Below are 12,848 nucleotides of genomic sequence, written 5' to 3' on the forward strand. Positions count from 1 at the left end.
GCCATTCCATACTCAAATGAATCATGTGATGCATTTTCAGTATATAAGACTGACCAGGAATGAAGGATTTTTTGTAAGTAGCTTGCATGAGTTGTACAAATTGTGCAGTCATTGTTAAATATTTAGGTAGAACAATTTTTCTTTTTTGGTGAGATTTGAACAAAACCATAAGATTGGAATCGTAAATTGTATGATTTTAACTAGATTAGCAGTTTGGACTCATGGTGAATGAGCACTAGTTTGGATTAATAGAAAAGATAAAAGGCACCACAAAACTAGGTTATTGATATAGTCGTGCATTATAATAATGAATGCATCTAAATTACAGGCTATGGAAAACACCAGAGGTATATTTCAACAGGGATTATGATGCAAGACAATTAGCCACTTGCTCTAAAAGCTCGAACTGTTAGAGCATGGTGAATCAATCCATTTATCTCATAGCCCAGGCCCTACATCTCATGGGTTAGGACCTTGGCCGAACCCCCCTTGTGGGCCCTAAATCACATAGGTACCGCCTCACATGAACCACCTAAATCACATGAGTGGGGCCCAACTCACACGGGCCGCCCACCCCGAGTGTGTCCCCGCATCCCACAGGCTACCCCACTCAAGCCTGGTGTGAAAATGCCCCTGCGTTAATTACCCCTGGTGAGGAGTCTCAAACACGAGACCTCCCGCTCGATACCACTTTAATGCAAGACAATTAGTCACTTGCTCTAAAAGCTCGAATTGCTAGAGCGCGATTCAATCCATTTATCTCATAGCCCAGGCCCAACATCTCATGAGTTAGAACCTCGGCCAAACCCACCTCGCCTCATGGGCCCAAATCACATGGATACCGCCTCATACGAGCCACCCAAATCACACGAGCTGCCCACCCCGAGTGTGTCCCCGCATCCCACAGGATACCCCACTCAAGCCCGGTGTGAAAATGCCCCTGCATTAGATTATATGATCATTGACCCAAGGATCTACGAATTGAGATAGATTAGACCCTGAAAATATCCTTGGTTGGCCAATCCTAAGCATTCATTTTCCGGCATGCAAATAAGCTACCCAGAAGAGAGATTCAACTGAAGAAAACCAAGATGGATGACTCGATTCTTCCAAATATGAAAGACTTCAGAGCACAGTCCATCCATGTCGAGGCCAAACGGACCAAATTGTCTGGATTACTGAACCTTTGGACACCCACTTGTGCAAAGTGCAAACAGACCACCCAAATATAGTCTGCAAATCTGCATTGAGGATCATATAAGACCTCATATTTTGATGCCAAGGTTCAGTAGAAGAATCAATAAGAGAAAAGACACTTCCCAAGATTGTGTAACAAAGACAAACAGATACAATTCAGAACACTACCAAGCTACTACTCGGAGGATAAAATTCCGCCCTCAAAACAATCCTACACAACAAGGATTACTCTCTCTTTGACATGAAAGTTCCCACAAGTACTTAAAAGTCTAAAATGAGAAAATTACAAAGCTGAAAAAATAAAAATAAAAAGCATACCTCAGGCAATATGCTCTGCCAAAGTTAGAATCTTGACATGCTTCTTCTTCCTAAGCTCGTGAGGCACCGGCCCAAAAACACGGGTACCAATCGGCTCCCCTTGCTTGTTGACAAGGACTACTGCATTATCATCAAACTTGATTTCACTCCCATCGCAACGACCCCTCTGCATGGCCGCACGCACAACCACGCCATAGACCACCTCTCCTTTCTTAACTTTGCCACGGGGTTGAGCTTCCTTTACAGATGCTATTATGGTGTCCCCCAATCTTGCCCCTTTCTTCCCCTTTAGAGCTTGTATGCACATGACCCGCTTTGCGCCCGAGTTATCGACAACTTTGAGGTTGGTCCTCATTTGAATGAATGTTCTTTGCTGCTATAAAATCCAAAGAGATCACTTAAAACTAAGCTTAATCCGATGGTCATGCATGTCTAGAAAATAATGATTTTACAAAAATAGCTTAAAGAGAACTTCAGAACATATGGGAAAACACTTGGGAAAAATGTGTAGGTTTGGAAGTCGGGATATCTCGGAAGATCTCCATGTTGTTGGGAAAATGGCCAAGAGACCATGCATGACCCTCAGTCAGACGATATGTAGTGTCATCAGGCATTAGTCCTATGTAAGGGGGGCACGTGGTTTGGTGATCCAAACAATTGATTTGTATGGCCTCATAGTGGATGGATAGTTTCCCAAACATCTCGAAGGTGGAACAAGCCTAACTATTTGATTTTGTGGCTTGCAAACAGATGGTTAAGAAAAAACACATCGACTGTCCATATTCAATGGGAAAGAGGTTCAAAGGTTGGATGGCTAAGATCTTTCAATCCTGGAGATTCTTTGGGCAGCATCCATCCATCATGGGGATATCATATCAACAGTCTGGATCACCAAACCATGAACCAATTGTAGAAACTCAGGAATGAGGATCATATAATTCCTCATTAACAATGCCTTGATTTCTTTTGAAAATAGCAAATTCACTTTTTCAGAACCAGGGGCCTATAGTTGCAGCATAAAAACATACTGGGGAAAGGAATCTTTTCTTGGATTTCAATGACTTTTTTCTGTGTGTGTGTGTGTGTGTGTGTTGGGGGCACATTTCCTCCATGAAGTAAAGAACGCTGAGATCAACATCAAAGCATGAAAAATCAAACAGAACAGTATAATCCCATAGAAACAAACCTGAGAGAAGAAATTGCTGCAGCCCAGCCTTGTCATTATATCATGTGATGTTCTCAGTAAACCCGATGAATGGTTTCCAATGCTCCCCATCAATGAGCGACCCACTTTTTTTTCATACATGACAAGGTCAGTCTCATGAAATGCATATAAAAAACAAGGCTATTCAAATTATTCATATTTCTTATAAGTAAAATAACTAACAAGGGGGCACAACATAACTCTGCATGAAAGTGATGTTTCAGCTAAGTCCCAAGCCTGGGTAAGCAAGGTGTCCCGTATCGGTATCGGTTGGCGTAACGGTGACCTCCAAAACTGATACGGATACGGGGGCGTAACGGTAATACGGGGGCGTAACGGCCCGTAACGGCGCAAAATTTTTTTTTTGCTAAAAAATTATGAAAAAATATGGATTAAATCCAAAATATTCTAAGCATTCCAAATATGCATTCATTTATAAATTGGAACATGTTTATGGTGGTGTAACGGTCCACTCTTTGGTGAGAAGTTGTATCGGACTGTCTGATGAATTTATGAACCAGATAACCTGAATTTGACTACAAAATTCATATATTTAATTTTTTAAATATGTAATTTATATACTTAACATCTTGATATCATTTCTCCCAATAGTTCTTTAAAAAAAATAAAATTAAATTCAGGTAGATGGCGTTGCCAATTTGGGGCTGACTTGGAGGACCAATTTATTCTCCAAATCAGCCTCAAATTCATGCCATTTATTATCATTATCCCACTTATAAATTGGTGGACATTTATTGGATAGTGAATCATAAAAAATAAAAAATAAAAAAAAATCAAAAGGCCCTATTTTAAAAAATAAAAGTTCACAAATTAACAATTAAAACTATTCAAATAATTTGATTTTGGCATTGTGAGTTAGCAATTGCAGTCCATAATTTAATTATCAAATTTCAAGTTAATATATGTCTCGTGTACAATTTTTTAAGGTTTGAATTAGGAGGGACTCGGATGTAAAGTGCAGCACACGTGTCAAAGTTTTTTGGGCCTCACCCGTGATGAATGTGTTATATCTACACCATTCATCCATTTTGCCAAATAATGAGCCCAAAAATGAGGCACATCCAAAGCTCGGGTGGATTGCACCGTAAGAAACAATAATAATTAAACGTTCACCATTAAAAATTTATTGAGGGCTAGAAAAGTTTTAGATCAAGCTGACATGGGTGTTTTCCTTTCATACACGTCAATGTGACCCAATTAACAGGTTAGATTGAAAATAAACATTACAATGGACTTTAGGAAATTTTTAATGGTGAGCATTCTACAACCACTATTTCCTATGGTGTGGTCCACCTGAGATTTGGATATTACTAATTTTTTGAATCCTGACTTAAAATGACGTTGCAAAATGGATGGACGATATGGATAAAATATATACATTATGGTGAGGCCCACTCGGGTCTGATATGATTGGATGGAAAATAAACGTTACGTGCGCCCTAAAAATTATTTAACCGTGAAAATCATTATCCTTGCTACTATTTTTGGTGTGGTCCAGATGATCTCTGGATATAATTCATTTTTTGGCTGGTGCTCTAAAATGATCTCTGAAAATAGGTGAACGGTGTAGATGTAATAAATACATCACCGTGGAGCCCATATAACTTTGATCTCCTTTGAACCGTTCGTACAACTCGGAGCTCGAGGAGTGTCAGCGCTCGTCTTTGCTTGACACGTACCTACGGCAGCGCAAATTAAAAAAAACGGAGAGAGAGGGAAACGAAAAGAAAAAAGAGGGAAAGAAAGAAAAGAAAAAGAGGGAAAGGGAAAGAAGAGATTGAGAGAGAGAGAGAGAGAGAGAGTGAGAGAGAGTGAGAGGAAGAAGAAGAAGAAGAACAGAAGCAAGGAACGCGAGAAGAAGAAGAAGAAGAAGAAGAAGAAGAAGAAGAAGAAGAAGAAGAAAAGAAAGGAAAAAAGGTAAGGTTTTTTTTTTTTTTGTTTTTTTTTTTTTTTTTTCGTAGCTTATATATACATAGCCGTTATGGCGTACGTCCGTAACGGCCGTTACGGTCCATAAATTCCATAACGGCCGTTTCGACCCGTATCGAACTTACCATTACCGTTACATATCGGCCGATACCGATACGTAACCGATTTGGGATACCTTGTTTGTGATAGATGAAGGTAGGCAGCTCATTGTAAAGCTTTGCCACGCAATCATTATAAACCTGAGCCTAAATAGCTCCGACAAGGGCATGACAAATGATGAATGAAGACAACACAAGCACATAACTTCATTACTATTCTCTCAAGTGATTTGGGAAAAACCACATTATCAGTTCACCAAAAACCAAGGATTTATGGCCGGGATCAATGCCCAACTCATAATCTATGACCAAAACCGGTAGACATGGACTTAATGTTATATTAAATTTTCATATAAAAGTTCTCTACTGAAAAGTGTCGAATGGAAAATTATGTTAAACTGCAAAATATGTCAATTTCTTGCCCCCTAGATAATAAAGGAATTTCAAGAAACCAAAATATGAAGTTAAAATACAAAGCATGAATAGAAACCCTGAAAGTAATGATACTTGCAGATGCCATTACTAATGCTAGTAGTAGGTAATAATGCTGATGATGGATCATTACAACAGTATCATCAATTACGAAATTCATCCTTAAGGCTTCATTTGAATGCACAATTGTTTTGAATTGCAATAATTGAATTGAATAAAGTATGGCCAAAATGGGTCTAACCCCACTCCATTCTTAATCAGAAACTAACTCCAAATTGAAACTACAATCATTCCAAATCCAACTTGAAACAAATGGAATTGCAATGAGAAGCTTGACCATCATTTTAAATTAAAAGCACTAGTGCATTACGCATATTTTGGTCATTTCTTCTATATTAAGTTAGACTCTTGCAATTAAGTTCAACTGAGCATCCAAGCGCACTCTTAGCAAATGGAACAAAACACCAATTGACAGCCTAGGATGAAACATACCCGTTGACCATGTTGAAGCAACACGACTCATATCTGCTGGAACACGTAAAAATCCAACAAAATAGCCCCTGGCAAGAAGGAATCACATAGTAGCATTAGACCTAATGAGTAATGTTAGTATATGCAAGAATGTTAGCATGTAAGATGCACAAACCCGCATGTAATAAAGACAAAGAATTCTCTATAAGACACAGATAAGAAAATTCCCAATTGTTTTTGTTCATGTGAGACTCATGGTTCAGTGACCAGACCATTGACCTGAATTACCACCGTGGGACCCATGATTCAGTGATCCAGACCATTGACCTGATGTACTCTGTCATGGATGAGTCATGCCCCAAAAATCTCCCCACAGGGAGGATAACTGACCTTTCAATTGTTACCTTACAACTACAAGATGAAGAAAAAATAAATACATAGAGAATCCACATTCCTTGCAGGAAGTACCAAAGAGTACTCAGGATCTTCCTCTTTTGGAGAGCTTAGTGCACCATCCATCTATGATATGAAGCATCAGATCAGCGGTCTGGATAACGAACTCATGAGTCCTAAATGTATGAACTCTGTACACAAATGGGAAGTTCCATGGCCGTTTGGATGTCTGTAACTTCTGTAAAATGTAAGAAAGTTACAGGTGACTTTCTTATGGTTTGTGTTCGGGGGAGAAATGTTACAGGTAACAAAATCTCAACCTGTAACTTTCCATCAGGCAAGATTGCAAGAAATGTAACAGAGAAATTAGGGCCTGTTTGGATGCCTCTAAGTTGGATAAGTGGGGGGAAGTCACTTACACGTGGTGTTTGGGGGAGAAAATTCACAAATAACTAACTTACAGCCTGTAAGTCACTTACAGGCAAATCTGACTTACAGGCAAATCTACCAAAAAACTGCAGGGCGATGGAGGTGAGAAGTCACTTCCCTGTAAGCTACAGGCTCAACGGTCGGATTTTTAAAAAGAGGGGAAGAGGGAGAAACGCACTCTCCCTCTCTGCAATCTCTCTCCGTCTGTAACAACCGCCCTCCCTCTCTACTCCTCCCCAAAACGGTAGGGTTTGATCGCAATGTTCCATTTTTTCTGCTTTGAAGACGGGAGTGGATTAGGTGTTGCTCGTACATAGGCATGCGAACGTGCGCACCTTTCCACATTTGTCATGGGCTTCTAATCCGAACGGTCCATGTGACGAAACATCTCATTAAACCCCCAGGGACTAATTTTCACCTTGATATAAAACTCTGGTGGGCCATGGAAAAGTGAGATGAAAATCAAGGGAGGAAACTGTTTTCTCTTTCCATGGCCCACGAAAGTTTTTTATCAATGTAAAAGTTTGGTTCCAGGAGTTTCAATGGGTACTGCATCACGTGGACGATTCAGATTTTAGACTAACATCTCCTATTATGAGTTCTCATCAAAAAGTTCGCACAAGAACTCGTGACAACTGGTGCGCAGCTGAGCATTTTGAGAGTTCTCACAAGAACTCGTGAACTGGTGCGCAGCTGGGCATTTTGACCGAAGGGGATTGCTTTCTGAGTAAACTCCGTGGGATCCACCGTGATTCATGTATTTGATCCACCCCGTCCATTCATTTTAATAGTAAACTTCGTGGATGGTTTAAAGTAAGACATGTCCAGCGGTATTATATACATTGTTACAGTGTACACTCATCAGATGGCTGGTGTGTTTGATAGAGGTTACTGTTGTTCTTGATGGCAGTATTTGATCCACCCCGTCCATTAATTGTGTTGCTGCTGTTGTTTGAGAACAAACTTCCATTTTGCCTTAAAAAATCCACATGTTTCTTTCAAGTATGAAACACCACGGAACAAGTGTATACTCATTTTAGGACGTGGTCCCAAAAATTAAGTTGATCCAAATCTCATGTGGACCCCACCACAGAGAAACAGTTGTGACTAGTTTAATGGAGCCATGGGTTGTTTGTCAGTTTCTAACGGTGTAGTCCACCTAAGATTTGGCTCTGCGTAAGTTTTGGGATTTCATCCAAAAATGAGGTGGAAAAACATATGGTTAGCCGAGATATACAAAAAATATATTAAGATGGGTTGCGCATAGATTTTTAGATTCTTTCAATGCGTTTATTTGTTTATTTTTTAATATATCAACGTGGGTAGCACATGGATTCTTTTTACGCATTTATTTATTAATATATTAAGGTGGGCCACACAGAAATTATCCTAATATGCTCCCTTGGATTCTTTTAACACATTTATTTTTAAATTTTTATTTAATTATTTTCATGCATTTGGATTCTTAAAATTGGACCATACTGATAATTTTGATTTGTTATATATGGACCATTTATGCTTAATGGTATGTATTTCTTGACTTAATAATTCCTTAATTTTTAGATTTATTTGTGAAATAGATTCGGATTCCGAGATGGATTAATGTTTCTTGACTTATTAACGTTTTTAAGTTTCTTCTCAATTCTTAAATTGAGTTATTGTTCCATATTATAGATATTTTGAAATCATGAGTTTGTTTTTATGGCTCACTTAATAATTAGTTTGGCCTAAGAATTAACTCAAATATTCATCTTGATGGGCTTAATAAAATTATATATTTGATCCCATGCATTTTTATATGATCATAACATTTTGGAACAATTCCCTAATTCAAGTTCTACTCGGTGTGAATATACAACTTTTTCCTTATAAGTAACTTGTTACCCAAACAAAACAACTAACTTACTTGTAAGTGACTTACAGCTTACATCCAAACAGGTTACCTATAAGTAACTCACCTGCAACTTAAAAAGAACTTACAGGCATCCAAATAGGCCAAGTTACAGGTTACTTTGTTACGGGCAACGGCTATCCATTTCGAATTTGGGAGAGGGAATGGAAACACAGCTGCATGGAAAGTGCATTTACCTGCTCTGACACAACGTCTCTTTCTCCCTCTCTCAGCTCTCCTTCTATCTCTCAGCTCAGCTCTTAGCATCTCCTTCTCTCTGTCAGCTCTATCAAGGTAAGCCTTAACCTTCGTTCTTTCTTTTGTGTCAGGGTGGAACGGGCACAGTTTGGCCAGGGGGTGGTTTCGGATCCTTGACTGCGAGGCCTACCGTTATATACTTTCCTTACATCCACACTATCCATCCGTTTTGAAAGCTCATTTTAGCATATGATAAAAAAAAAAATGAAGCAAATACAAATCCCAAGTGGACCACACTGCAAGAAATAATCTTGACCGAATTTCCACCATTAAAAACTTAAAGGGTCCACTGGAATATTTATTTACCATCCCACTTGTTGACCAGGTAACAAAGACTTGGATGAACTGGGGTACACCTGAAAACCTATTAATTCGTTTCTTAGGATATTTTCGTTATCTTGGATTGTCAATTGTTTGTATTATAAGTAAAATGGAGCTAAAAAAATATATGATACAAATGAGTTGAGCAGCAAGACCCGACGACTATGGATTGCTTGAGGGTCGGAATATCACCCCGACCTTTGATGTCAGCTACTTTCTACTTCGGCCTCAGTTGTCACTTTGGTCCTCGAGTACCAACTTTAGATACTAACCTTGATCTCAAGGGATGACATCGATCCTAGAGGTCGGCCTCAACAATAGACCTCGACCTCAGCCTCGGATGTAGACCTTAGATACCGACCTTGGCCTCAAAGAAGAGCCTCAATCACAATCAACACTTCAGTCCGGTCTGTACCATTCTCGATCACGACTGATAATTCATCTTGGTCTGTAAGATCTCGACCCAACCATCCTAGAGGTTGGCCTCATCCATTTACCCAGATCTCCTTAAGTCTCGACTACTCAGAGATCTTATTTGAGGAAGATCTTCCTGAAATCTTCGTCGTGGATCTTAGGGAGATAACCACAACGCATCCGAAAGAAGATCCATTTCGCAATACGCATCCATCATAAATAGGCATTGTCATATATGCCACCACCCCCAAAAGGCAATAAATAAGAGCCTCACCGATGGTGAAAGGTATTCACAAAATATACACCGTGACCTTACGTTCTACTAGACCCAGCTTACCCGTACTGACTTAGGCATCGGAGGATCCCCAGCCTTAACCGGCACCCCTAGTGTTCCTCTTGTATCTCCATTAATTGCAGGTGCTCAACGGCTTATAAGAGGTGAGGTAGGATGAACCATGTTTTTGTATCAACAGTTTGATGCCGTCTATGGGAATGACATCAAAGTCATTCCCATTTCACTGAGGTTCTACAATGATGAAAGGAAGAAAGAGAGCACTAGCAATAATCACAATAACTACTCCCCCAAGAGTGGAACAGTCTGCCGACCATGAAGACCTGCCCTCACAACTCCAGGCTAATTTTGCGCCTGCAAGCCTTGCGCAGTGGCCCCGTAACCACGGAGTTCGGCTCGTCTCTTTGGAACATCAAGTCGAAGCCTTGACCAGTAATATTAACCTGATAATGCAAATCTTGGAGAGACAAAACCCATTTCTTGACCAGGGGGCAAATGCATGGGCAGCCACCGAGGTCTCTGTGCCACCTCAAGCACTGGTCGACTCACAAAAAACCAAGAAACATCCTGGGCAGTCGAGCCATGCACCCTCCTGCACCTTGGGAACCGCCACGCTCGTCGACTCTAACTTACACCACACGTTGGGGAAGAAGAGACGTGGAAAGGCTCCTTAGGTGGTAGCCGTGAACGAGGGCTCCTGGGAGGCCAAGCTCTCGGAGATCTAAGGACAAATAGGTGACATCTGACAAGCGTATCGTGCCTAAGTACTGAACTCAGTCGAGGCTATGTTAGAAGAGACAGAGCCACCATTCACCAACGACATTATGGCATCTCCGCTTCCATCGAGGTTCCGAATGCCGCAGATGATTCCTACTCTGATCCGTCTGAGTATCTGGAATCCTTAAGGGCGTGGATGAAAATACAAGGTGTAACTGGTTCCATTATGTGTCAAGCATTCTCCCTAACTTTGTTAGGGACTACACAAAAATGGTACAGGCAATTAAAGTTGAAATCCATCAACTCCTTTATCCAACTTAGTAAGGCTTTCATCACTTAGTTCATCGGTGGTAAAGACAAGAGGAAGCCATCAACCTACCTCCTTATGATCACTCAAAGAGATGATGAGTTTTGAGGTACTACATTCGTTTCAATGTTGAAGCTATCCAAGTCGAGCATTATTCTGACCAGATAGCTCTGGCCGCCATGATAGCTGGCCTTAAATGAGAAAAGCCCATCTTCTCTATTGGTAAGAATCCCTCGAATACCATCTCCGACCTACTTAACTGAGCCAAAAAAACATTCCAATGTCGATGAGTTCTTTAGTCCATAAAGAGATACTCGAGAAGGAAACAACTCAGCTAAGGATAAGAAGCGGAAGGAAGAAGAGGAGCCCTTTGACGCTAATGCCAAACGAATAAAGGAGAACGACCAAAACCGAGGCCATCATACCAACCGACATCCAGAAAGTCGCTTCCATCGGTACACTCCCTTGAACACCAAGCCAGAGCAAGAAGAAATTAGGTTGAGCAAGGGAACCTGATGACTGAGCTGAACCAGTCAACAAAGCTCAGTAAATAAGACTCATCGGCCAACCTTGACTTCAAATATTGAGGGACGTATTGATTAAAAGACATGGACGTTAAGCTCTTACCTTACCTATGAAACGCCGATCATCTAAAGATCTACTACTCATGATGAATTAATGTATGCTCAACCAGAAAAGATTTAGGGATGTGTAATTTTTCAAGGAATAAAATCCTAAAAGTTGCAAATTCAATTTTCTAATATTAAGTTGAGTATAACTTACTTTATAATTGAATTTAAATCTACTTGAGAAGGGAATTGAATAAATTATAATTAAAATGAGAATTACTGCACATATAGCTTGGAAAGGACTAGAGTTTCTCTTTTTGTTTAAGGAAGAATTATCTCACTCTGTGATGTTTAAAACAATGAAAAAATATCTCTATATATAACTAAAGGATTTGGATCTTCGGTCAGCCTAATAATTGCTTTGGTTAACCAGATTTTCACGATACTATTCCAATGGCTATAAAATTTCGCGAGATTCGATTTTATAAAAAATTTGGCTGGCTCAAGGAGCATTTGGCTAGCTGAATACAAGGTTTGGCTAGCCAAAGTTCCCAAAAATATGAAAAAAATGCATTTGTTGTAAACTTGACCTGAGTTATCCTTGAGCTGACCCGAGTTAAGTTCGGCTAGACGAATCCAGGGTCGGGTTGGCTGAACTTCCAGCTGATTTTACAATTGAAGTTGTTGGAAACTTGACATAGGTTAATCTCGGGCTGACATGAGATAAGTTGGGCTGGGCGAAGGTGAAATTGGGCCGTTCGAACATCCTCAAAATTTTCATATAAAACTTCTATAAATTAAAATTTAAAAAGCCATGATCAAGCACTATATCCTAGGGTCTTTTCTAAGGTCATTTTTACTTATAGGTTGGCATACACTTCATCTTTCACTTGAAATCATTCCAAACCTTCTATTCTTGAGATGTTGAGTCATGCTCTTGAAGTGTGCTGAAAATCCATACCATATTTTGTCTACGAAATTTAACAATTACATGCGAGCTTAGAATATTAGCACTTACACAATGTAGCAATATAGATGGACTGGATTACATGACTTCTAAGCTAAAGCCAATCTAGTATAATAATGCAAACAAACTGGATTACATTGTTGGGAATTTGGCTGCGGAATCACACAGAGATGGATCTAAGATAGCAATCTAAGAGCACCAAGAAAACATAAGAGAACATAAAGATTTAACATGGAAAAACCCTTACGGGAAAAAATCATAGCATAAAGCGACAGATCTTCACTATGAAAGAAGAGATTACAAAGAGAAAGGACTTGCCCGATTCGAACAACCTCGAATCTCACCCTTGTTACACCCTTTGCAAACCCTAGAACCCTTTGGAAACCCTTTAGGAAGCCTTAGCACTCTATTAGAAAAGCCCTAAGGACTCTTATATATAGTTGAGAAAACTCAACTTTCACACCGAATTGGAGTAGTCCGGAAACTACCTCAAATTTACGCAGTCCGCGCGCAGTCTACTTAACCTTCGACTAGTCGAGTCAGAGCTTGGGCTAGTCTAAGGGCACCTTCGACTAGTCAAGCCTTTCCTTCAACTGATCAAAGAACTCAAAAATTCCAAA

The 12,848-nt window shown here is 39.9% G+C and overlaps 1 protein-coding gene across 10 annotated transcripts in view; it reads right to left on the reverse strand.

Moving 5' to 3' along the window:
* LOC131227050 (large ribosomal subunit protein uL14mz-like) overlaps window positions 1-8,734 on the reverse strand; it is a 62,259-nt gene extending 53,525 nt beyond the window's left edge. For 7 of the 10 annotated variants that reach the window (XM_058222750.1, XM_058222746.1, XM_058222744.1 and 4 more), the window contains exons 1-3: window positions 8,581-8,734; window positions 2,702-2,805; window positions 1,516-1,891 (exon numbers count right to left, since the gene is read on the reverse strand). In XM_058222750.1, coding sequence (XP_058078733.1) covers window positions 1,517-1,891; window positions 2,702-2,805; window positions 8,581-8,650 — 549 coding nt within the window. In that variant the 5' untranslated portion in view covers window positions 8,651-8,734 and the 3' untranslated portion in view covers window position 1,516. Of the gene's footprint in view, window positions 1-1,347; window positions 1,892-2,701; window positions 2,806-5,691; window positions 5,760-8,580 lie in introns of those variants that run through there. The other 3 variants (XM_058222752.1, XM_058222751.1, XM_058222743.1) reach the window with 3 other exon arrangements.
* Between the last annotated feature and the right edge of the window lie 4,114 nt (window positions 8,735-12,848).

This window comes from Magnolia sinica, chromosome 15, assembly GCF_029962835.1.
Source record: "Magnolia sinica isolate HGM2019 chromosome 15, MsV1, whole genome shotgun sequence".
Taxonomy (NCBI): Eukaryota; Viridiplantae; Streptophyta; class Magnoliopsida; order Magnoliales; family Magnoliaceae; genus Magnolia; species Magnolia sinica.